General features: G+C 37.3%; 1 protein-coding gene and 1 long non-coding RNA gene across 2 annotated transcripts in view; both read left to right on the forward strand.

Annotated features, from left to right (window-relative positions):
* The window catches only part of LOC115225388 (zinc finger protein 850-like), a 70,362-nt gene extending 45,223 nt beyond the window's left edge, over positions 1–25,139 (forward strand). The window contains exons 9-14 of the mRNA XM_036514151.1: positions 4,415–4,492; positions 4,913–4,969; positions 5,536–5,974; positions 14,512–14,595; positions 16,090–16,217; positions 24,744–25,139. Coding sequence (XP_036370044.1) covers positions 4,415–4,492; positions 4,913–4,969; positions 5,536–5,974; positions 14,512–14,595; positions 16,090–16,217; positions 24,744–24,811 — 854 coding nt within the window. The 3' untranslated portion in view covers positions 24,812–25,139. The remainder of the gene's footprint in view (positions 1–4,414; positions 4,493–4,912; positions 4,970–5,535; positions 5,975–14,511; positions 14,596–16,089; positions 16,218–24,743) is intronic.
* Positions 886–3,368, forward strand: LOC118768250. Its single transcript, XR_005004079.1, has 2 exons — positions 886–1,132; positions 3,220–3,368. It is a non-coding gene; the product is annotated as an uncharacterized LOC118768250 (long non-coding RNA).
* Positions 25,140–26,905: the final 1,766 nt, after the last annotated feature.

The raw sequence follows: 26,905 nt of genomic DNA on the forward strand, positions 1-26,905 counted from the left end.
ATGAGCTAAACATAGAGGGGACAAACAAGGACAGACAAACGAATTAAGTCGATATTAAGCAAATGAATTAAGTCGAATTAAGCAAATGATTTTAGCTCAATAGAGGCCATTGATTGGTTAAAATTCGAAAAATTAAACTACGTTAAACTTACAAATTACAATTTTCTCAAGAAAGCCAAGAGAAAAAAATGTTTTATTTTGACACATTCTAACAGTATACGAAGTTTAAAAGTGATTAGTTAAATAGAAATTGTGTTGAAAACTGCCGTTGAAAAGGAAAAGATCCCTTTATTAAAATAATCTGGTGTAAATTTGGAAAAACTGGAACATAAGCTATTGAGAGAATGGGACAAAGAAAATCACTGGAGCGGAACCAACAAGTCAACAGAGCCATCTATTGGAGAATTGAAGAAATACAATCGTACGAAGGAAGTAACTTCTACAACACAGTTCCCTTAATTTATTAATTAGTGCATTTAATTAGCGATCATTGGACTTGCAAATTATAACCGTATACGGTAAATTTACAAAGATTCACTTCAATGCTGTAATGGTGATAATAATACTACGAATAGCAATATAAATTATAGAATTATGTAAACCTCTCGCTGTCACTGTAATTATTTCTGCAATTTCAACCAATCAATGACGTCTATTGAGGTGAAAACATTCTGTGCCTTATGAATATGTCCCTCGTTTAAGCAACAGATTGGGTTTATTTACATTTGTGAAGAAAAAAAGATACCCTTCCCCCCACCCCTAAGCCTAACCCTAAAACAGATTGAAATGCAATAGATCGATACTAGGGTCATAATTATGGGTGACAATTTCATATGACATCGCTCGAAAAAACTGCTGTTGAAAAAGAAAAGATCCGACGAAGACACTTGCCCATGTGCCACGGAGCGGGATTGAACCCGGAAGGATATTGTTGCTAAGCAAGAACTTATAACGCAGCCACCATACATAGACACGTACACACGCACCAACAAGTTAGTATCGCCATCTATAGGAGAATTAAAGAAATACAATCGTACGAAGGGAAGTAACTTCTACAACACAACTTCCCTTAATTTATTAATTAGTGCATTTAATTAGCGATCATTGGACTCGTATTTTATATCCGAATACGGTAAGTTTACAAAGATTCACTTTAATGCTGTAATGGTGATGATAATACTACGAATAGCAATATAAATAATAGAATTATGTAAACCTCTCGCTGTCACTGTAATTATTTCGAAGCGGGAACCTGACAGCTTTAGGAAATTATAATTGCTCGTCTTAATTAATGACTTCCTAATTGAAATGTTGATCGGTTGTTTATGGAAAGCGATGATCGAATGTTATATATGATATAAGGGGAATTAAATTGTAAAATGAGAGTAAATAGGGTTAGGGAAACCGATTGAAAAATACCAGATTAATTTCTGTTGATGAGGCATTGATGAAACGGTAAACTGAGAGATTTCCTTTAAGGTTAAACTAATACTTGTAATGGTGATGATGGGGTTTCTATTTACGAAGAGTGGTCCCAAATGTTGACAGGGGACCAACATTTGTCGAGAGAAGCGAGAAGTCAGTTACATGGATCTGGGTATTTGCCGAAAGGTATGAAAAGCAAAGTCGACCGTCGGCCGTATTTGAAGTCAGGACTTTGTCCCGTGGCCGACTTCGTTCCGTTCTGTGTGAATACAATTACGGCCCACATTGCGATGATGTATGCCGACCCGTTAACCATTGTTTTTGGCTATGGAGATTCCGATTCAGAAATTAAAAAAAATATATATTATTGGCAAAACTCGCAACTTCAAAATTGCGATTTTCCCTTCTGTTTTTTCATTTTGTCACTTCCTTCGTAAATTTGGGTGAAATACGTAGAAAAGTACGGAGATTTATTTTAAGAAATAATAATAATAAAATTATCCGAACCCCCTCCCGATTCTACGGCCTTCTAACAGGTTATCCACATGTTAGAAATAACAGCCAAATCTCACAAAAAATTTGTTTTCTTTTAACTTTCAGAAAAACTTATATTTTGAAATAGAATTTTCCACATGAACACTACGATAAAATAACGAAAGAAATATGTAATCAGTCTACTGTGTCCACGCACACTCATATATAAACATGTACAAAACAATACTAAATTGCTTATAATCATGTCCATTGCACCTAGAAAGTTCCCCTCTAAAATACAAGTCCGGACAAATTTGTTAATTGAAGAACCACAGAAACCCATGCATGCCAGTCTAGCCTCTCAATGCCACCAATGTTATCCAAGGGTTAGGCACAGATTGATAGAGCAGAGCAATCGATACAGAGTATGTACAAAAATGCCTTAGAGTTTGTATTAGATTTGGCTGTTATTTCTAGCATGTGGGTAGCCTGCTAGTAGGCCGTAGACTCGGGATTGCAGGAGGTTCTTGTAATATATTTTTTTTTCCTGAAATACTCTCCTACTTATTTCAGTCATTTGACTGCGGCCATGCTGGAGCACCGCCTTTAGTCAAGCAAATCGACCCCGGGACTTATTCTGTCGGTCTGTTTTGCCGAACCGCTTAGTGACGGGGACGTTAACACACCAGCATCGGTTGTCAAGCAATGCTACAGGGATAACCCCCTCCCCCATATATATATATATACACATATATACGACAGGCTTCTTTCAGTTTCCGTCTACCAAATCCACTCACAAGGCATTGGTCGGCCCGGGGCTATAGCAGAAGACACTTGCCCAAGATGCCACGCAGTGGGACTGAACCCGGAACCATGTGGTTGGTAAGCAAGCTACTTACCACACAGCCACTCCTGCACCTTTGTTGGAATTATACAACCAAATTATTTCTGAATCATAAGCTCCGTATTTCTCAGAGTATTTTCTCCCGCAAAAAACGTCTGAAAATAGCGAAAATTGAAGAAATGGGTGTGGGTAATTGAAATTTTGAAATAGGGATTTCGGAAGTTCTTAAAAAAATTTTTTTTTTCAGAATTGTAATCTCCATACCTAAAAATGTGGGTTTCATTAAAAAACAAAACTTTTCAGTGGGGGTTTGAGATGTTTAGGCATGCCAGTCTTTCAAAACCTCAGTGAATTCTGACCCATGTGAAAATAGGCATTAAATGGATGAAAAGTGTTGATGCTGTAATATTTGCTATGTTGATTACTATATCATTTATCTTTTACTCTTTATCTCACTGCTTCTTTTCTTATTTCAGAATATCCCACCTTGTTGATGTCAAAGAAATTTCTTCATTGAGATCTACCTTTGATAGTTTTATCAACTTTCATCAACTAAAGGAAGACGATATATTTATAAGGAGCCTTCATCAATACATCAATCTCTTTATATAAATAATATCCATGACAAACTACAGCGAAATATTTTTCTTGTCTTCACTGTCTGGAATGTAGAGGAGGTGATTGCTTTAGAAGTTGGATAACTTTACGAAGGACCTGACAGTTTTCACCTGCTAATTTAGACATTAAGTAAGATCACAGCTGAAAAACATAGCATTAAATTATTCCCTGAAAATAGTCACTCAACTGAACACAAACATATTCATAGAAAAGAAAAAAACGATATCTTTGTGATATATATGAGAAATTATTCTCTCAGAATGAATAATTTAATAGAATCTGAAAACCCTGATACAAAAGAGAAGCCATATTCCTGTGATGTCTGTGGAAAATCATTCTCTCGAAGAACTCACTTCACCGTTCACAAACGTACTCATACGGGTGAGAAGCCATATCACTGTGATATCTGTGGTAAATCATTCTCTTGTAGTAGCCACTTGTCTAAACATAAACGTATTCATACAGGGGAGAAGCCGTATCACTGTGATATCTGTGGTAAATCGTTTTCTGAAAATTGCAATTTAGCTCATCACAAGCGTATTCATACAGGAGAGATGCCATATCATTGTGATGTCTGTGGTAAACCATTCACTGCAAAAAGTCACTTGACTAGACACGAGCGCGTTCATACAGGAGAGAAACCATATCCTTGTGATATCTGTGGCAAATCCTTCTCTGAAAATAGCAGTTTAACTATTCACAAGCGTATTCATACAGGGGAGAAGCCATATCAGTGTGATATCTGTGGTGAATCATTTTCTAATGCCAGTGACTTAAAAAGGCACAGACGTATTCATACGGGTGAGAAACCATATCATTGTGATATCTGTGGTAAATTATTCTCTGAAAATTATAGGTTGATTAATCATAAACGTTATCATACTGGGGAAAAACCATATCAATGTGATATTTGTGACAAATCATTCTCTCAGAGTAGTGACTTAAGTAATCACCAGCGCATTCACTCTGGAAAGAAACCATATGATTGTGATATCTGTGGTAAATCATTCTCTTGTAGTAGCAACTCATCTAAACATATACGTATTCATACAGGACAGAAGCCATACCATTGTAATATCTGTGGTAAATCATTCAATGGAAACAGTGACTTGACTAGACACAAGCGCGTTCATACAGGAGAGAAAGCATATACTTGTAATATTTGTGGTAAATCATTCCCTGAAAGAGGTGTCTTAACTAGACATCAGCGTATTCATACAGGGGAGAAGCCATATCATTGTGATATCTGTGGTAAATCATTCTCTTGTAGTAGCCACTTGTCTGATCATAAACGTATTCATACGGGTGACAACCCGTATCATTGTGATATCTGTGGTAAATCATTCTCTGAAAATCGTAGCTTGACGATACACAAATACATTCATACTGGGGAAAAACCATATCATTGTGATATCTGTGGTAAATCATTCTCTCGTAGCAGCAACTTGCCTAAACATAAACGTATTCATACAGTAGAGAAGCCATATCACTGCGACATTTGTGGTAAATCATTCACTGCAGGCAGTGATTTGACAAAACACAAACGTACACATACAGGAGAGAAACCATATCAGTGTGATATCTGTGGCAAATCATTCCCTGAAAGAGGTGTCTTAACTAGACATCAACGTATTCATACAGGGGAGAAGCCATACCAGTGTGATATCTGTGGTAAATCATTCATTGCTAAAAGTCACTTGGCTAGACACCAGCGCAGTCATACAGGAGTGAAACCATATCCTTGTGATATCTGTGGCAAATCATTCTCTCAAAATTACAGTTTAACCATTCACATGCGTATTCACACAGGGGAGAAACCATATCAGTGTAACATCTGTGGCAAATCATTCTCTGAAAGAGGTGTCTTAACTAAACACCAGCGTATTCATACAGGGGAGAAGCCACATCAGTGTGATATCTGTGGTAAATCATTCTCACGAAAATCCCACTTTAATACACATATGAGTATACACACACAAGTGTGACTGTATAAGTATTAAAATTTATTACAACTCAACTGCAATTAGTAATATTTTTCCTACTAAGAGGCAGGTTTTTTTATCTCTTCAAATTTCATATTATAAACTTCAATCTTCATCAATATCTACATCAAATTCTTGAATATCTACCTGAATGTATATATGGAAATACATCAACACAACAATGCCTTTGAGGTGTCTTAACTAGACATCAGCGTATTCATACAGGGGAGAAGCCACATCAGTGTGCTGTCTGTGGTAAATCATTCTCTGAAAGAGGTGTCTTAACTATACACCAGCCTATTCATACAGGGGAGAAGCCACATCAGTGTGCTGTCTGTGGTAAATCATTCTCTGAAAGAGGTGTCTTAACTATACACCAGCCTATTCATACAGGGGAGAAGCCACATCAGTGTGCTGTCTGTGGTAAATCATTCTCTGAAAGAGGTGTCTTAACTATACACCAGCCTATTCATACAGGGGAGAAGCCACATCAGTGTGCTGTCTGTGGTAAATCATTCTCTGAAAGAAGTGTCTTAACTATACACCAGCCTATTCATACAGGGGAGAAGCCACATCAGTGTGCTGTCTGTGGTAAATCATTCTCTGAAAGAGGTGTCTTAACTATACACCAGCCTATCCATACAGGGGAGAAGGGATAATGAATAAAAGGGTAAATTGAAATTTGTCGTCATCGTCTTCTTCTCCTCCTCCTTCTTCTCTTCAACCTCCTCCTTCTCCTCTTCAACCTCCTCCTTTTTCTTCTCCTCCTCTTCCACCTCCTTTTTTTCTTCTTTGTGTTCCACTTCTTCTCCCCCTCCTCTTCCTCCTTTTTCTTCTTCTTTGTCTACTTCCACTTCTCCTCCTCCTCCTCTTCCACCGTCTCCTTTTTCTTCTTCTCCTCTTCAACCTCCTTCTATTTCTTCTTCCAATTCTTCTCCTCCTCCCCCTCCTCTTCCACCTCCTTTTTCTTCTCCTCCTCCTCTTCCACCTCTTTTTTTCTTCTTCATGTTCCACCTCTTCAACTTCTCCCCCTCCTTTTTCTTCTTTGTCTACTTCTTCTTCTTCCACTTCTTCTTCTCCTCCTCCTCCTCCTCCTTTTCCACCTCCTTTTTCTTCTTTGTCTACTTCTTCTTCTTCCACTTCTCCTTCTTCTCCTCCTCCTCCACCTCCTCCTTCTCCTTCTTTGGTTTTGCTTATGTTGTGTTCTCATCACTGTCGCCGTTATCATCCTCATCCTTTAGTGATCCTTTCAATAACCTGTGACATGAGGTGGCAAGCCATAGTTCTACACCGGGTTCCGGTCTTATTTATTTCGGTTTCTTCGGATGTATTCTCCAAATTGTAAACGATTTACAGTTTATGCTGTGTGCTTTATATATACATACATATGTATATATATATATATATATATATATATATATATATATATATACTCTTTCACTTGTTTCAGTCATTTGACTGCAGCCATGCTGGAGCACCGCCTTTAGTTGAACAACTCGACCCCAGGCCTTATTCTTTGTAAGCCCAGTACTTATTCTATCGGTCTCTTTTGCCGAACTGCTAAGTGACGGGTACGAAAACACTCCAGCATCGGTTGTCAAGCAATGCTAGAGGGACAAACACAGACACACAAACATATAGACACACATACATATATATACATATATACGACAGGCTTCTTTCAGTTTCCGTCTACCAAATCCACTCACAAGGCATTGATTGGCCCGGGGCTATAGCAGAAGACACTTGCCCAAGGTGCCATGCAGTGGGACTGAACCCGGAACCATATGGTTGGTTAGCAAGCTACTTACCACACAGCCACTCCTGCGCCTATATATATATATATATTTTTTTTTTTTTCATTAATTAATAAATTCAGAAAATTTCTCCGCTACCAGCGGTCAAGTGAGAAAGAATAGATAGTCAATAGACTATGTAATATACATTCAAACATATAAGGGATGGCCATAATAGGACATCTGACTCACTAGAAAGAGCAGTTAAACTCCAAACCACTAATAAAATTGCTGAAACTATGCATAGTCCCGAAAAGATAGGGTAAACGTTTTTATTTCTCTTTCCCTTTCAGAATTACAACTATTAGTGGTTTGGAGTTTAACTGCTCTTTCTAGTGAGTCAGATGTCCTATTATGGCCATCTCTTATGTGTTTGAATATATATATATATATTTAGGTTGCTGAATAAAGAAAATGAATGGGATAAAGAGAGTCTGCCGAATGTTGACCCAACAGAGGGACCAGCAATCCGAGTTGACAGTTCCTTAGTAGTTAAAGCAATTACAAGCATGGAAACAGGGAAAGCCCGAGGCCCATCAGGAATTACTGCAGAGCTGCTCAAAATATCTGGTAGTGTCGGCTATAGCCTACTCACCTGTATAGTTAACCAGGTGATACACGAAGGAGTCATACCCAATGACTGGTGTAGCAGCATAATAGTCAACTGCTACAAAGGTAAAGGTGACGCCCTAGATACAAATAACTACAGAGGTATCAAGCTGCTGGATCAGGTAATGAAGGTTACGGAGAGGGTTATAGCCCAACTAATTAGAGAGAGAGTTAGCTTAGATGAGATGCAGTTTGGGTTCGTGCCAGGGAAAAGTACTATCGATGCTATCTTCCTGGTGAGACAGCTGCAGGAGAAATACCTAGCCAAAGACAACCCCCTATACCTGGCTTTTGTTGATATGCAGAAAGCCTTCGACAGGGTCCCCTGATCCCTTATCTGGTGGTCAATGAGGAAACTAGGGATAGATGAATGGTTAGTGAGAGCTGTACAAGCCATGTACAGAGATGCTGCTAGTAAGGTGAGGGTGGGCATCGAGTACAGTGAAGAATTCAGGGTAGAGGTTGGGGTCCACCAAGGTTCAGTCCTTAGTCCCCTCCTATTTATCATAGTCCTCCAGGCAATAACGGAGGAATTCAAGACAGGATGCCCCTGGGAGCTCCTCTATGCTGATGACCTTGCTCTAATTGCTGAGTCTCTATCAGAATTGGAGGAGAAGTTTCAGGTGTGGAAGCAAGGTTTAGAATCGAAGGGCCTTAGAATCAACCTAGCCAAAACCAAAGTCCTAATAAGTAGGAAGGTAGACCAATCACAAATGCCTTCAGGTAGATGGCCCTGCTCGATCTGTAGAAAAGGCGTAGGTAGAAACTCTATAAGATGCACCAAATGTAAGCTATGGACACAAGAGATATAGTAATGTCAAAGGAAGACTAACTAGGAAAATAGTTTTTATCTGTGGCAGATGCTCAGGAGCAATAAACTCTGAAAATATGCAGAGACCAACTTCTACCACGTTCCAGGGAGAAAAACTATAAGTAGTTGATAGCTTCTGCTACCTAGGTGACCAAGTCAGTAGCGGGGGCAGGTGTGCTGAAAGTGTAACTGCTAGAGTAAGAATAGCCTGGGCAAAGTTTAGAGAGCTCTTACCCCTGCTGGTGACAAAAGGCCTCTCGCTCAAAGTAAAAGGCAGACTGTATGATGCATGTGTACGTACAGCCATGCTACATGGCAGTGAAACATGGGCTGTGACTGCTGAGGATTTGCGTAAGCTCACAAGAAATGAAGCTAGTATGCTCCGATGGATGTGTAATGTCAGTATTCATAATTGACAGTGTAAGTACCTTGAGAGAAAAGTTGGACCTAAGAAGCATCAATTTCGTGTGCAAGAGAGACGATTGTGCTGGTATGGTCATGTGGCGAGAATGGATGAAGATAGGTGTGTGAAAAGGTGCCACACCCTGGCAGTTGAGGGGGACCTGTGGAAGAGGTAGACCCAGGAAAACCTGGGACGAGGTGGTGAAGCACGACCTTCGAACTTTAGGTCTCACCAAGGAAATGACTAGAGACCGAGACCTATGGAAGTATGCTGTGTGTGAGAAGACACGGCAAGACCAGTGAGAACAGTCAGAATCAAAATGAAAATGAAAATCAAACCAAATCAAATCAGATATCAGAAAGCAGAACCAAAATTGAGGCCGATCAACATGAGTGGAAGTTGCAGCTGTGGTTAAGCGAACCATCCAATCATTGTGTCCGCTGCCAGCCTTGCCTGGCCCCCGTGCCGGTGGCACGTAAAAGCACCACCCGCTCGCGTCCATTGCCAGCCTCGCCTGGCCCCTGTGCCGGTGGCACGCAAAAGCACCATCCGTTCGTGTCCGTTGCCAGCCTCGCCTGGCCCCCCATGCTGGTGGCACGTAAAAGCACCATCCGTTTGCCAGCTCCGTCTGGCACCTGTGCGGGTGACACGTAAAGAGCACCCACTACACTCACAGAGTGGTTGGCGTTAGGAAGGGCATCCAGCCGTAGAAACACTGCCAGATCTGACTGGGTCTGATGCGGCCTTCCGGCTTCACAGACCCCAGTTGAACCGTCCAACCCATGCTAGCATGGAAAACGGACGCTAAATGATGATGATGATGATGATATATATATATGTATGTATATATACACATGTACATATGTATATTCATGTGTGTATGTATGTATGCATATCTAATACCATAAATGCAAATATCAGTGTCACACTTTTTCAACTTTACTCCTAGAGGTCATAGCCCAACATATCATACCATTTTGGAATCAGGCTGAATCTGTGAGTAAATTAAGAATATTCCAGGCCATATCTTGGCTGGAGATGCGAAAACTCGCATTAAGGTTGAGGCACCTCTGGCTTTACTTGGAGGGAGAGCAACAGGAGTTCCACCGCAGATTTCTATAGAGGGTTAGTGGAATTTATGTCAGAAAACAGATGATTTGAGTGTTTAACCCTTTAGTATTCAGATTATTCAATCAAACATAATGCCTATTGATTCCCATTGATTTGAATTAATCATGCATTATCTCATATCTTCAAGATCTTGATGGTGTAATTACTTAATGTAGAATAACATTGTAGGGTAGGTGTGAGAGCCTGGATCTGGTCAGTTTGAACATAAAACAGATTAGCTATTTTGGCCGGATTTGGCCGGTTTAAATACTAAAGGGTTAAGGCTTGTGTAGATGGGACTCCTTAACCTGGGTGAAGGTATATTATTTAGGAGAGGGAAACTTATATAAACCAGGTCTTTGGTTGTGAGGGTCTCCTTAAAAAGGCTGTACTATCAGTATAATTCTGACTCATAAAGTAGACTAGGCTCTCCAGCTTGCTTATAGGGGTTTGTCTAGGAGATGAAAACCTTAAAGAAAAAAACCTGAGTTGTGTTGTTTTTGGTATTGTGACACATAGGCACAGGAGTGGCTGTGTGGTAAGTAGTCCGAGGTCGACTTTACCTTTCATCCTTTCGGGGTCGATAAATTAAGTACCAGTTACGCACTGGGGTCGATGTAATTGACTTAATACCTATGTCTGTCGTTGTTTGTCCCCTCTATGTTTAGCCCCTTGTGGGTAATAAAGAAATAGGTAAGTAGCTTGCTAACCAACCACCTGGTTCCGGGTTCAGTCCCACTGCGTGTTATCTTGGGCAAGTGTCTTCTGCTATAGCCTTGGGCCAACCAAAGCCTTGTGAGTGGATTTGGTAGACGGAAACTGAAAGAAGCCTGTCGTATATATATATGTATGTTTGTGTGTCTGTGTTTGTCCCTCTAGCATTGCTTGAGAACAGACGTGTGTTTACGTCCCCGTCACTTAGCGGTTCGGCAAAAGAGACCCATAGAATAAGTACTGGGCTCACAAAGAATAAGTCCTGGGGTCGAGTTGCTCGACTAAAGGGAGTGCTCCAGCATGGCCGCAGTCAAATGATTGAAACCAGTAATAGAGAAAAGAGAGAGATGTGTTCACCATATTCTTGCTATCATCACTTCCAAAATGTGTGGCTGGTTCTACACAAGCCTTCAACACGCGAAACAAATATTTCTGTTTCGGGTTCCTGACAACTTACATTTATTCGTTCAATACGGCAGAGCTTCAAGTTGTGAATATCAAAAGGAGAGTGAAAGTGATAGGACAGGTAAAGGATATTACTGGAAGTCTCATGCTGGACCTCTGTACAGTCGGTGACCATTAGGTGATTGCCGTACCAGCACAGAACTTGTGAGTAACTGCGGATAAACGACAAGAGGTCATCCAGAAAACAGAATGCCTACAAAAAATGCAGAGGCCCGGGTCAACGAACCCCCTCCATACGGAAGCGTCATCTATGAGAGAATTGAGGAAATACAACCAGATAAAGGGAAATAACTTCTACAACACTCCAAACCACGTGCTCCCTGTAAATTATTAAGTAAGGTGCTTAATTACTGACCACCGACTCGCTCTTTATATCTGATTACGGTAAGTCGACAAAGATATTCTTTAAGGCTGTAATGATAATAATGTAAATTATAGAATTCTGTGACCCTCTCGATGTTACAGTAATTATTTGGAAGGCATAACAATAGGGAAATGTATTTGCTCGTCTTAATTAATGATTTCCGAAGTGAAATGTTGATTTGTTGTTTATGAAAACCTATTATCAACTGTTACTTGTAATATATAGTAAATTAATTAGTAAAATGAGAGTATTGTGGTATAATTAATTAGTAAAATCCAGAGTAATGTAGCATAATTAATTTGTAAAATTAGAGGACTATCATTTTACTAAAGTTAATGTGATGAAGGCTGTCACATTAATAAACGTTGTCCTGTTGTTTATGAGGCCCTGATTAATCGGTAAGTTGGCGGGGATTTCTTCTAAGGTTATACTAATAATAGTAATGATGATGATCGTTTCAGATTTTGCCAGTCGAATACATAGAACCCAGTATTTCCCGAAAGGGATGAAAGGCAAAGTTGACGTCGGCCGTCTTTGAATTCAGGACTTTCCGCTGAGGTCGACTTCGACTTTCGTTCGTTTCGGGTGCATAAAATAATATTTTTTTTTTTTGCGAAATACGGAGTTTATGATTCATGTGTGAGTGTGTGTTCTTGATAATCGTTTAGAACAAGTAGTTTTACACCAATTACACTATTTTTTCTTAGTTTAAAGGCCGTGGACTGAAGATGTGAAATTTCCGAAGCCTCTCCCCCACCCCCCTTTCGCGAGCGCGCATTTTTTTCATGATAGTCGTTTAGAGCAAGTTGTTTTACACCTATTACGCTGTTTTTGTTTTTGTGCCCGGTTCAGACGCTTTCGGAAATTCCCGATATAAATATTCCGAGGCCTCTCCCCCACCCCTCTTTCTCGAGAGCGCATTTTTTTTTTCATATTCGTTTAGAGCAAGTTGTTTTACGCATATTACACTATTTTTTTTTGGTTTTGGTGCCCGGGTCAGCTCCTCAGACGCTTTCGGAACTTCCCGATGTGAATTTTCCGAGGCCTCTCCCCCACCCCCCTTTCGCGTGCGCGAATTTTTTTTTTCATATTCGTTCATAGGAAGTTGTTTTACACCTATTACACACATTTTTTTTTTGATTTTCTGATATTTGTTACGCCCTATATTAACCTTTCATCCTTTCGGGGTCGAGAAATTAAGTACCAGTTGTGCACTGTGGTCGATATAATCGACTTAATCCGTTTGTCTGTCCTTGTTTGTGCCCTCTGTGTTTAGCCCCTTGTGGGCAGTAAAGAAATTAGGAACGTTAGTACTGTATTTCGTCTGTATTTACGTTCTGAGTTCAAATTCCGCCTACGGCGACTTTGCCTTTCGTACTTTCATGGTCGATAAATTAAGTACTAGTTGTTGACTGGGGTCAATTTAATCGACTCTCTCTCGCCGCAAAAATTCCGGTTCTTGTGCCTAAAGTAGAAAAGAATGAGACACAATGTCTGAAATTTGGCGGCAGAATGTAGGTCGATTCAATGGAACCCAGCGCGTTACTCTGCTTCTTCTTCTTCTTTATCTTACTGCTTCTTTTTCTATTTCAGAATATCACTTCATGTTAACATGAAAGAAATTTCTTCATTCAGATGTACCTCTGGTATTTTTATTGACTTTTATGGATCAAAGGAATACCATATTTTTATAAGGCACGTTCATCAATACTTCAACCTCTTTATATGAATAAAATCTTCATCAAACGATGGGAAAATATTTCTTCTGGACAATGCAATTAACAACAATATTTTTTTGCCTTCACTGTCTGGAATGTAGAGGAGATAATCAATTTACAGATTAATTAAGCGTTGATGACTTTTCAAATGAGTTAGCAGTTTACATCTTGTGTTTTAGATATTCAGTAAGATCACAGATGAAAGAATTGTAGCATTGAATTTTCTCTGAAAATAGTGACACAACTGAACACAACCATATTCATGGAAATGAAAAAAACACTATCATTGTGACATGTTTGAAAAATTATTCTCTCGTAATGAATGATTTTACTAAACGAAAAAACCCTGAAGTAAGAGAGCCATATCACTGTGATATCTGTGGTAATTCATTTGGTGAGGAAAGAGTCTTAGCTAAACACAAGTGCATTGATACAGGAGAGAAATCACATCACTGTGATATCTGTGGTAAATCATTTGGTGAAGAAAGAGTCTTAGCTAAACACAAGTGCATTGATACAGGAGAGAAATCACATCATTGTGATATCTGTGGTAAATCATTTGGTGAAGAAAGAGTCTTAGCTAAACACAAGTGCATTGGTACAGGAGAGAAATCACATCACTGTGATGTCTGTGGTAAATCATTTTCTAGAAGTGGAACTTTAACTCGTCACAAACGTATTCATACAGGAGAAAAACCGTTTCAGTGTGATATCTGTGGTAAATCATTTTCTCGAAGAGGTGACTTGCCTAAACATAAACGTACTCATACTGGTGAGAAACCATTTTATTGTAATATCTGTGGTAAATCGTTTTCTGGAAGTAGTGACTTGACTAAACATAAACGTACTCATACAGGAGAGAAGCCATATTATTGTAATATCTGTGGTAAAACATTTTCTGAAAATAGCACTTTAACTTGTCACAGACGTATTCATACAGGAGAGAAGCCGTATCATTGTAATATCTGTGGTAAATCATTCTCTTCAAATAGCTATTTGATTAGTCACAAACGTATTCATACAGGAGAGAAGCCTTATCATTGTGATATCTGTGGTAAAACATTTTCTCAAAATAGCCACTTAACTATACACAAATATATTCATACCGGTGAGAAGCCGTATCATTGTAATATCTGTGGTAAATCATTTTCTGGAAGTAGCGTCTTGATTAAACACAGACGTATTCATACAGGAGAGAAGCCATATCATTGTGATATCTGTGGTAAATCATTCTCTACAAATAGTCAGTTGACTAATCACAAGTGCAAGCCGTATCATTGTAATATCTGTGGTAAGTCATTCTCTACAAATAGCCATTTGATTAATCACAAACGTATTCACACCGAGGAAAAACCTTATCAGTGTGATATCTGTGGTAAATCATTTTCTTGTAATGGTGGCTTGACTGTCCATAAACGTACACATACAGGAGAGAAGCCATATCACTGTGATGTCTGTGGTAAATCATTTTCCCAAAATGGCATTTTAACTTGTCACAGACGTATTCATACTAGGGAAAAACCATACGAGTGTGATATCTGTGGTAAATCATTCGCTACGAATAGCTCTTTGATTAGTCACACGCGTATTCATACTGAGGAAAAACCATTTGTATGTGAAATTTGTCGGAATTCATTTTCTCAAATCAGTGCTTTAAATAATCACAGACGTATTCATACAGGAGAGAAACCATATCGTTGTAATATTTGTGGTAAATCATTCCTTACAAATAGTCATTTGAGTAGTCACAAATGTTTTAATGGGAAAAAACCATATCAGTGTAATATCTGTGGTAAATCATTCTCTGCAAACAGTCATTTGACTAATCACAAGCGCGTTCATACAGGAGAGAAGCCGTATCATTGTAATATCTGTGGTAAGTCATTCTCTACAAATAGCCATTTGATTAATCACAAACGTATTCACACTGAGGAAAAACCTTATCAGTGTGATATCTGTGGTAAATCCTTCTCTCAGTACAGTACTTTAAACAATCACAGACATATTCATAGCGGTGAAAAACCATATCAGTGTAATATCTGTGGTAAATCATTCTCTGCAAACAGCCATTTGACTAATCACAAGCGCGTTCATACAGGAGAGAAGCCGTATCAGTGTAATATCTGTGGTAAATCATTCCTTAGAAATAGTTATTTGACTGGTCACAAATTTATTCATACTGGTGAAAAACCATATCAGTGTGATATCTGTGGTAAATCATTTTCCCAAAAGAGCAGTTTACCTAGTCACAGGCGTAGTCATACAGGAGAGAAGCCATACCATTGTGATATCTGTAGTAAATCATTCTCTTCAAAAAACTATTTGATTAGTCACAAACGTATACATACTGAGGAAAAGCCATATGCATGTGAAATTTGTGGTAAATTATTTTCTCACAACATTACTTTAAATAATCACAGACGTATTCATACAGGAGAGAAGGCATATTGTTGCAATATCTGTGGTAAATCATTCCTTACAAATAGTCAGTTGACTAGTCACAAATTTATTCATACTGGTGAAAAACTATATCGTTGTGATATCTGTGGTAAATCGTTTTCTCATAATACCACTTTGACTAGTCACAGACGTATTCATACAGGAGAGAAGCCGTATCATTGTGATATCTGTGGCAAATCATTCTCTAGAAATAGTGACTTGACTATCCATAAACGTATTCATACAGGAGAGAAGCCATATCATTGTGATATCTGTGGTAAATCGTTTTCTCGAAATAGCAGTTTAACTAGTCATAGACGTATTCATACAGGAGAGAAGCCGTATCATTGTGATATCCGTGGTAAATCATTCACTGCAAACAGTCATTTGACTAATCACAAGCGCGTTCATACGGGAGAGAAGCCATATCATTGTGATATCTGTGGTAAATGTTTCTCAAAAGGGCTACTTAAATACTCATGTGAATATTCATACACAGGTGTAACGATATCAATATGAAAATTTATTACAACAGGACAACAATTATGAATATTTTGTCTGTTAAAAGACTAGATTTATTCCTATTCAAGTTTGACCGTATCAACCTTAATTTCATCATTAGCAATTTGATATTAACGAAACCCAACTTCAATATCATTTATATATCTAAATATATCAACACAGAGATGACTTTAGTTTCTGAAGGGGATTGTGCTGGATTTTTGAGGAATTTGTTATGAGAGAATAAAGGAATGGGAATAACGAATAAAAGTTTTAAGTGACATTGATTTTGTCTTTGTTGTGTTTTCATTATCATCATCATCATCATCATCCTTTACCATCCGTTTTGTATTCAGGCATGGATGGTGACAGGTGCTGGCAAGCCAGAGTTCTGCTCCAGGTTCCAGTCAGATTTGGCTTGGTTTCTTTGGCTGTATGCCCTTAAGATACATGGTGTATTTTATAAATATGCCTGTTCATGTATCAAAATAGCATGAAACTAGTGGTAGCTCTCTCGGTTATGTATTTGATTTGATATGTGTGTGTGTGTTTGTGAACACAGTGACAGTCTGGTGACTAAAATAAGTGTATACTAATCTCGTATTTTGAGTCTGGGGCAGAAGCATGGACTCCCTTTTACAGAGAAATATAAAAAAACTTGAAACTTTCCACATGTGCTGTTTGTGCAACAAAATAGCAAGATAAGACATCAAATGTCAAAACCTTAAAAATATGTGGTATGTCCAGCATCCAAAGCGTGTTGATGAGAATTCAGTGCAGATGGTTAGGACATGTTTTTCAAATGACAAATGATTTCATTAAAAAAAATTCTTCTTTACGGCCAAAAAATGGATGGATATCATGGCAGAGGAAGACCTGTCCTTAGGTATAAGGATAAGCCGAAGCAATCAATAAAGTCTCTAGAGTTTGATTTGACATGTTGGGGAAAGTCATTGCCTGGATCCACTTCCATGGTGTAAAATTTCTGGCTCTAGACAAATGGTGTAAATCTGATTTAGGTGTATTTACACCATTTCTCTATGACAAAACATGGTGAATTAGTTCGAATCTGGCACTGACATTCTTAGAATGGAAATAACATTTTACTTATAAACATCACTGCTTAGTTCTCCTACCTTGTTTAAAAAGTGAATCACCAAAGGAGGGCCAGGGATTTTGCACCTGTGTATCCACAATATATACTGACATATCTCTATATATACAAAACTGAGAATGTGTGTTTCCCTAAAACTTGAGAACTACACAACTAATTTCATTCTAATTTTACACATGCCTTACTTAGGGTCCATGTAGTTTCATGGGTAAAACAAATGTTCAACTTCTTGCCTAGGGCAAGCCCATAGCAATATCATATCTTCTCCACTATTTCAGTATTACGTGTTAAACTGTACACACATATATATACACATATATACATGCACTAGCACTATGACCCGACAACGACGGGTCATAATGCTAGTTTTTACTAAAGTAAATACAGATTTCTCCTTCCAGTTATGCATACATCCATAAATACCTCACTGAATCCACAATGTGTCATCAAAGTCATACTGGACTAAATTCACTGCATGCATTCCACTTGGATTACAGACTTGAAATCCGAATGAATGGAAGTTTCCAATAATTAATTACAAAGATGGGCTTTAGTCCAGTATTGCTGTTTCTGACATATTCTTTACTGATTAACAAAGGTGTAACATCCTGCAAAAAAACCGTTTTAATCAGGTGAATAAAGGTAAGAATTAAAAATCAGAACTTCCAAAAAACTGAACATGGTCCCAGATGACTCAACTGACCTGATTTCGCCAGGAGAGTGACTAGGTTCTGCCTTACTGAGTTTATATTAACCCTTTTGTTACCAAACCGGCTCTGGCAATGAGTATAAGGTCTTGTTTTCACAAGTTTTGAATTGAAATCTTCCACCAATCCTTAGTCACAATTTATGTTCCTAACACTAGCTTAACGATAACTAAGTTATTTTACTAAATTCTGTGTTATATTTAAAATTAATTTAAAGAAACACAGAGCATCTCAACAGAAATATGGTAATAAAAGGGTTAAATTCACCATGATATTTTTAACCCTATTGATATAAATCTGGCTGAAGCCACCTCTGGCTCTGTACTATAAATGTCTTGTTTTCATAAGTTTTGAATTGAAATCTTCCACCAAACCTTAGTCACAATTTATGTTCCTAACACTAGCTTAATGATAACTAAGTTATTTTACTAAATTTTTGTTATATTTATAATTAATTGAAAGAAACACAACACAGGTAGAGAATGGGGCAGATGGAGAGAGAAATGAAAGGGAAGCAGTGATATTTGAGCTCATAAAGGGCTGTAGGGTAAAACAAAGGGTTGAAAAGTTGGATTAGCAAGAGGTTATCCATTGATGCGACACACTCTTGGGGAAAGGTACACCTTGCAATGGTGGATTGTGGGCCTGGGTGGATGGCGTCATGGAGGGAAATCAGGGTGGTAATGCTGCGGAAGGGCTGCAATCAGTGTGTTTGGAATGGGGGCTTTTAGATGAGCTATTAATGGACAATAGTACAGCTTTTTGCACCATCACTCAATCAAATTTAACCCTTTAGCATTCAGATTTCTTTGTGAAATTTATTGCCTATTTAATTCATACTGTTTTGAATTAATCACATATTATTTTGCAACCTCAAAATTTAAATGGTGTGGCTATATATTTTTAAAATGACATTGTAGGGTAGGTGTGAGAGGTTGGATCCAGACAGTTTTAACATAAAACAGGTGGAATAATTGGGCTGGTTATGGCCGAATTAAATGCTAAAGTGTTAAGGCTGAGAGGCAACGAATATGCCGCATGGAGGCAGTCTTCGAGTTTGTTCTGCAGACAGCCATATTCCGGTACAAATGGGGACACTGCAGCAGCTGGAGGTGGAAGGGGTTATATGGTACAGGCCATAGACAAAGTAGGGTGAAGCCCCCAAATGTGTGTGTGGGACATTCCCAATCACCGATAACAGATGAACTGCACAAAGAAATGTCTCTGTGGGTGGCTATTAAGTTGGTCTGCAGAGAAGGGCCATCCGGTTAGGTAGGAGAAGGATCTGACAATTTATATCAGTGGTTCTCAACTCAGGTCCACACAGCCCCCTCAGGGTCCTATATAAGATTGAGGGGATTACGCAACAAAATATTATGGAAAACCGTAATTATATTTTAAGGGCATTCGAAAAAATTTTGCTTTACGAACGTAACATATGTACTATGTCATAAATATCAGGGACAATTGCATATGACACTGGAAATAATTGTTGCTGACAACTATCCGGACAAATTGGATTCACCTCAAGAGACGTCATTGATTGGTTGAAATTGCCGAAATGCAAGAAATTAAACAACAAATAGCTTACAAACTATAGAATTTTTTCTCAATAAAGCCAAGAGAAAAAGATGTTTTATAAACACATTCTACCAGTATACGAAGTTCAAAAGTGTTTATTTACAAAGAAATTATTTTAAAAATCTGCCGTTCAAACCGAAAAGATCCTACGTGAGTAATCTTTGTTAAAATAATCTGGTGTAATTTTGAGAAGTGGTTGTCAGAAAAACACTGAAACGAAATCAACCAGTCAGTGGAGCCATCTATTGGAGAATTAGATAAAGGGAAATAACTGTTACAACACTCCAAACCACGTGGTCCCTGTAAATTATTAATTAAGGTGCTTAATTAGTGATCACTGACTCGTTGTTTGTATCTGAATACGGTAAGTTGACAAAGATTTATTTTAAGACTGTGAAGGTGATATACTACTACTACTAATAATAATAATAATGTAATAATAGGATTATGTGAACCTCTTGATCGTAAAGTAATTATTTCGAATCGGAAACTTAACAAAATTAGGAAAATTATATTTGCTCGTCTTAATTAATAATTTCCAAACTGAAATGTTGATCTGTTGTTTATGGAAACCTATGATCGACTGTTACATGTGATATAAAGGAAATTAACGGGTAAAATGTAAGTAATATGGCATATTTAATTAGTAAAATTCGTGGAGGAATACCACGCTAATTAATGCTGTCCTGTTGTTTATGAGGCCTTGATAATAAGATTTACTTTAATGTTATATTAATAATAGCGATGATGATGATGGTTTCAAATTTTGGCCCAAGGCCAGCAATCTTTCGTGCGAGCGAGGGGAGTAGAATATATGGAACTTCGTATTTCCCGAAAGGGATGAAGGCAAAGTCGACCTCGGCCGTATTTAAACTCAGGACTTTCTGCCGAAGTCGACATTTCACTTAAATTCGTTTCTGAGTCCATAAATAATAATGAAGATAATGATAAGGGCCTGTAATTTGGAGGGGAGACGTAATTCTATTGCCTGGACCCTAGTTCTTTTTATTGCTTTTGATTTCATTGACCTCGAAAGGATGACAGGCAAAGTGAACCTCGGTGGAATTTGAACTTTCAGAGTAAAGACGGACGAGTGTTACATGTGATATGAAGTAAATTGATAAAAGATTTGGTAGATTAACGGTAATTCAGAAATGGTATAGTAGAGGCTATAGTAGAAGACGCTTGCCCAAAGTGCCACGCAGTGGACTGAACCCGGAACCATGTGGTTGGCAAGCGAGCTACTTACCACACAGCCACTCCTACTCCTGATTACAAAATGGAATAGAGGTGCAGTGATCTTTAGATGAGGAGGAGGGGGTCGTGGTGGAAGAATAATGACCAGAAAGGAGAGGGCGTGGCCACAGGAAACGACCCTAAGTGGGACATGACGTCACCGGTTAAAGACGGCCTCTTTCTTCCAGGGTCTGCGACGGGATGAAGTTGTGTGCTGGAAACGGTCTTAGGGTAGAATATACAAGTACACTTTGTTAGAATAATCTGGTGAGAATTTTAAAAGAACTTGAAGATGAAGTTATTGACAGAATGGGACAAAGTAAAAAAGAAAAACCGGAACGAGTCAGTAGCGCTCTCTATTGGAGAATTAAGGAAATACAATTATATCAGGGGAAACAACTTCTACACCACATCAACTACGTGGCCAAAAAAGCTAATTAAGGTGCTTAATTACCGATCACTGAGTCGCTGTTTATTTGTGAATTCGGTAAGTTGACAAAGATTTACTTTAAGGCTGTAATAGTGTTGATAATACTACTAATAATAATGTAAATAATAGAATTCTGTGAACCTCTCGATGTTACAGTAATTATTTTTCGAAGCGGGAACCTGACAACAATTAGGAAAATATATTTGCTCGTCTTAATTAATAACTTCCAAACTGAAATGTTGATCTGTTATTTATGAAAACCTATGATCGACTTTTACATGTGATATAAAGGAAATTAATTTATAAAATGAGAGTAATGTGGCATAATTAATTAGTAAAATGAGAAGAAACCGATTGAAGAATACTACATTAATTAACGTTGTCCCGTTGTTAATGAGGCATTGATAAAACGGTAAGTTGATGAAGATTTACTTTACGGCTGTAATGGTAATAATAATAAGGTAAATAATTACATTATTATTATTATTTTTCGAAGCGAAAACCTAACAAAATTAGGAAAATATATTTCTTCGACTTAATTAATAACTTCCAAACTGAAATGTTGATTTGTTGTTTATAAAATACAATGACCGACTGTTACATGTGATAGAACTGAAATTAATTGGTAAAATGAGAATAAAACAGCGTAATTAATTAGTAGAATGTGAGGAGTCCGATTGAAGAATTCCACATTAATATATGTTATCCTGTCGTTTATGAGGCATTGATAAAACGGTAAGTTGATAAAGATTTACTGTAATGTTATATAAATAATAGTAATGATGATGATGATTTCAAAAGTGGCCCAGGGTCAGCGATCTTTAATACGAGCGATAAGTCGATTGCATGGGTCCCGTTTTTTTGTCCGAAAGAGATGAAAGACAAAGTCGATCTCATCCGTATTTGAACTCAGGACTTTCCGCCGAGGTTGGCTTTGTATTTCATTCCATTCCGTGTAAAGAAAATAATAATGATGATGACAATAGTAATCTTTTGATAATTAAAATAATAATCATTTGTGCTTTTGACCTGAAAATTAACGGGAGGGCATAAGTGAATTACATGGAACCTAGTACTTGATTGCTTCTTATTTTTTCTACCTGGAAATGATGAAAGGCGACCTTGATGTTATTTCACTTTGACCGACAGATTTTTGAAATAATTTCTACGTAACTAAAAAAATTTTAAACTTCGTATACTGGTAGAATGTGTTTATAAAACATCTTTTTCTCTTGGCTTTCTTGAGAAAATTCTGTAGTCTGTAACATATTTACCCTAAAACGGATTGAAATGCAATAGATCGATACTAGGGTCATAATTATGGGTGGACACTAAAAAGGGAATGGTTTTGTTATCCAGCTCTGTTTACGAATGACCTCTCAGTTTATGGCCACTGGGTATCTTTTCTCTCATAAAAATCAGGGACATTTTCATATGACACCGCCAGTAAATGTTACGGCAGAAATCGTTTTCACCTCAATAGATGTCTGTGATTGGTTGAAATTGACGAAATGCAAGAAATTAAACAACAAATATGTTACAAACTACAGAATTTTCTCAATAAGGCCAAGAGAAAAAGATGTTTTATAAACACATTCTACCATTATAGGAAGTTTAAAATTGTTTAGTTACAAAGAAATTATTTAAAAAATCTGCCGGTCAAAACGAAAAGATCCTAATGATGTGTAGGGCATTCCCCATGGGCTCATCGTAGACAACATGAAGACAGGGACCTTCACTGCTGGCTAGCTAGTTAGTGAGCTGGTCCAGAAAAGGGAATTCCGGTCGGGCAACATGAAGTCTTAAATCAAACATTTTTCTGAATGGTTGTAAAGGTGAAGTGTGTAGTAAACTTGTGTGGGTATACCAATGTTTCAACGCCTCAATGAACTCTGACCCCTGTAAACATTGACATTAAATGTCTGACAGTGTTCATGTTGTAATATTTACAATGTTGAATTACTATGTCACTTAACTATCCTCTTTATCTTACTGTTTCTTTTTCTATTTCAGAATATCACATCATGTTGTCATAAAAGAAATTACTTCGTTCAGATGTGCCTTTGATATTTTTATCAACTTTCATCAACTAAAGGAAGACGATATATTTATAAGGAGCCTTCATCCATACATCAACGTTTTTATATAAATATAATCTATGACAAACAACAGCGAAATATATTTCTTGTCTTCACTGTCTGGAATGTAGAGGAGGTGATTGCTTTACCAGTTTGGATAACTTTAGAAACGAGTTGACAGTTTTCACCTGTTGATTTAGGTACTAAGATCACAGATGAAAGAAACATAGCATTAAATTATTCCCTGAAAATAGTGATGCAAATGGACACAAATATATTCATAGAAAGGAAAAAAACAATATTATTGTGATATATATGACAAATTATCCTGTCATAATGAATAATTTAACTGAACCTAAAAACTCTGATACAAGAGAGAAACCATATTGTTGTGATATCTGTGGTAAATCATTTTCTTGTAATAGTGGCTTGACTCTCCATAAACGTGTTCATACAGGAGAGAAGCCATATCGTTGTGATATCTGTGGCAAATCATTTTCTTCTAATGGTAACTTGACTATCCATAAACGTGTTCATACAGGAGAGAAGCTATATCGTTGTGATATCTGTGGTAAATCATACTCTGGAAAAAGTAACTTGACCATTCACAAACGTATTCATACAGGAGAGAAGCCATATCGTTGTGATGTCTGTGGCAGATCATTTTCGTGTAATGGTGATTTGACTAAACATAAGCGTATTCATACTGGAGAGAAGCCATATCGTTGTGATATCTGTGGCAGATCATTTTCGTGTCCTGGTGAATTGACTAAACATAAGCGTATTCATACAGGAGAGAAGCCATATCGTTGTGATATCTGTGGCAAATCATTTTCTCACAATGGTACCTTAACAGCACACAAACGTGTTCATTCAGGAGAGAAGCCATATCGTTGTGATATCTGTGGTAAATCATTTTCTTGTAAGAGTGACTTGACTAAACATAAACGTGTTCATACAGGAGAGAAGCCATATCATTGCGATACCTGTGGTAAATCATTTTCTTGTAATAGTGGTATCATAAAACATAAACGTATTCATACTGGGGAAAAACCATATCGTTGTGATATCTGTGGTAAATCATTTTCTTGTAATAGTGCATTGACTAAACATAAGCGTATTCATACAGGAGAGAAGCCATTTCATTGTGATATCTGTGGTAAGTCATTTTCGTTTAATGGTGACTTGACTAAACATAAGCGTATTCATACAGGAGAGAAGCCATTTCATTGTGATATCTGTGGCAAATCATTTTCTTATAATAGTGATTTGACTAGACATAAACGTATTCATACAAGATAGAAACCATATTGCGATATATGTGGTAAATCATTCTCTGGAAGAAGTGTCCTAACTAAACACCAGTGCAGGACAGAAACCATATCATTGTGATATCTATAGTAAATCATTCTCTAAAAAACGCCATTTATGTACACATGTGAGTATTCACACAAAAGTGCAACCATTCAGTATTAATCTTTATTACAACAATTATGGCTATTTTTTTCTGCTGAAAGGCAGGGCTATTTTTATCTCTTCAAATATGATGTTATCGACTTCAATTTCAATAATGTCAACATCAAATTCATGAATGTCATGTATATATATGGAAGTATATCAACAATGCCTTTGATTTCTGAAGATGATTGCTCTGGATTTTTGAGCAATTTGTTTTGAGAGAATAAAGAAATGGGAATAATGAATAAAAGGTTACACTGAAGTTGATTTTGTCTATGTGTTTTCATCATTGTCGCTCTTATCATCATCATCCTTTAGTGAAATTTTTTTTTTTACTGGCATGGGTGGCACAGTGTGACATGAGCTGGCAAACCATGATGCTGCACTAGGTTCCAGTCTAATTCGTTTGGGTTTCTTTGGGTGTATTCTCCTAATGCTAACCTGTTCACAGTTTATGCTGTGTGCTTTATACGTGTACATATGCACACACACACACATATATATATATGTGTGTGTATATATATATCATCATCATCAGTATCCACTGAAAAAAAAATATATATTTGGGTAAACGGTACTTGATTCCATGCAAAAAATCTGAGTTTTTTTGTTTGTCTTTATGAAAATATCAAAATTTACCCGAAATTCTTCTGGACTCCAACTTCTCCGAAAAAAATTGTGACAACAAATTCGTATGTAATCGTAATCTAAACGATCTAGAAAGTATTATCATCGTAATCTACCTCATCAGAAACTTAGTCATGGAAAATTTTTAATTGCTGTTAATCTACCAAATCATCATCATCATCATTTAACGTCCGCTTTCCATGCTAGCATGGGTTGGACGATTTGACTGAGGTCTGGCAAACCAGACTCCAATCTGATCTGGCAGAGTTTCTACAGCTGGATGCCCTTCCTAACGCCAACCACTCCGTGAATGTAGTGGGTGTTTTTTACGTGCCACTGGCACAGGGGCCAGGGCAGGCTGGCAAACGGCCACGGTCGGTTGGTGCTTTTATATGTCACCGATACAGACGCCAGTATCTGCCGCATTCAGACGGTGCTTTTTACGTGTCCCCAGCACGGGTGTCTTAACTATAATTTCTATTTGATTTTTTATTTTGATGTTCAACATCAAAATTTATTACATGAAAACAATTGTGACTGTTTTGTCTGCTAAAGGACAGAGTTTTTTCCTCTTCAAATTTCACGTTATCAACACCAGTTTTACCAGTATCAACATCAAATTCATGAATATCAACCTGAATGATGTTGTATATACAATTTACTGAAAATATGAAACACAACAAGCTTTGATTCTGAAGGTGATCGTGCTGGATTTTTGAAGAATTTGTGTATGAGAGAATAAAGAAATGGAAAAATGAATAAAGGTTAAACTGTTGACTTTGTCATCTTGTTTTTTAATCACATCATCATCATTGTCATTATCATCCTGTAGTAATATTTTCCATCCTGGAAAATAAAGAGATATTATATATATATATATATATAATATATTATATATATATAATATATATATTCATAATAATATAATTAATATATATATATATATATATTATATATATTATATATTATATATATATATCATATTATCTATCTATATATTATATCATATATATATAGTTTATATTTATATTCTATATATTATATATATATATTATATATTATATATATATTATATATTATATATATATTATTATATATTATATATATATATATTATATTATAATTTATATATATATATATATATATAATATATATTACATATATTTATGTGTGTGTGGAGGCGCAATGGCCCAGTGGTTAGGGCAGCGGACTCGTGGTCGTAGGATCGCGGTTTCGATTCCCAGACCAGGCCTTGTGTGTGTTTATTGAGCGAAAACACCTAAAAGCTCCACGAAGCTCCGGCAGGGGGTGGTGGCTACCCCTGGTGTACCCTTTCGCCACAGCTTTCTCTTGCTCTTTCTTCTGTTGACCTGCTCACTTAGCCAGCGGGGTGGCGTCAAT

Source organism: Octopus sinensis, linkage group LG27, assembly GCF_006345805.1.
Source record: "Octopus sinensis linkage group LG27, ASM634580v1, whole genome shotgun sequence".
NCBI lineage: Eukaryota > Metazoa > Mollusca > Cephalopoda > Octopoda > Octopodidae > Octopus > Octopus sinensis.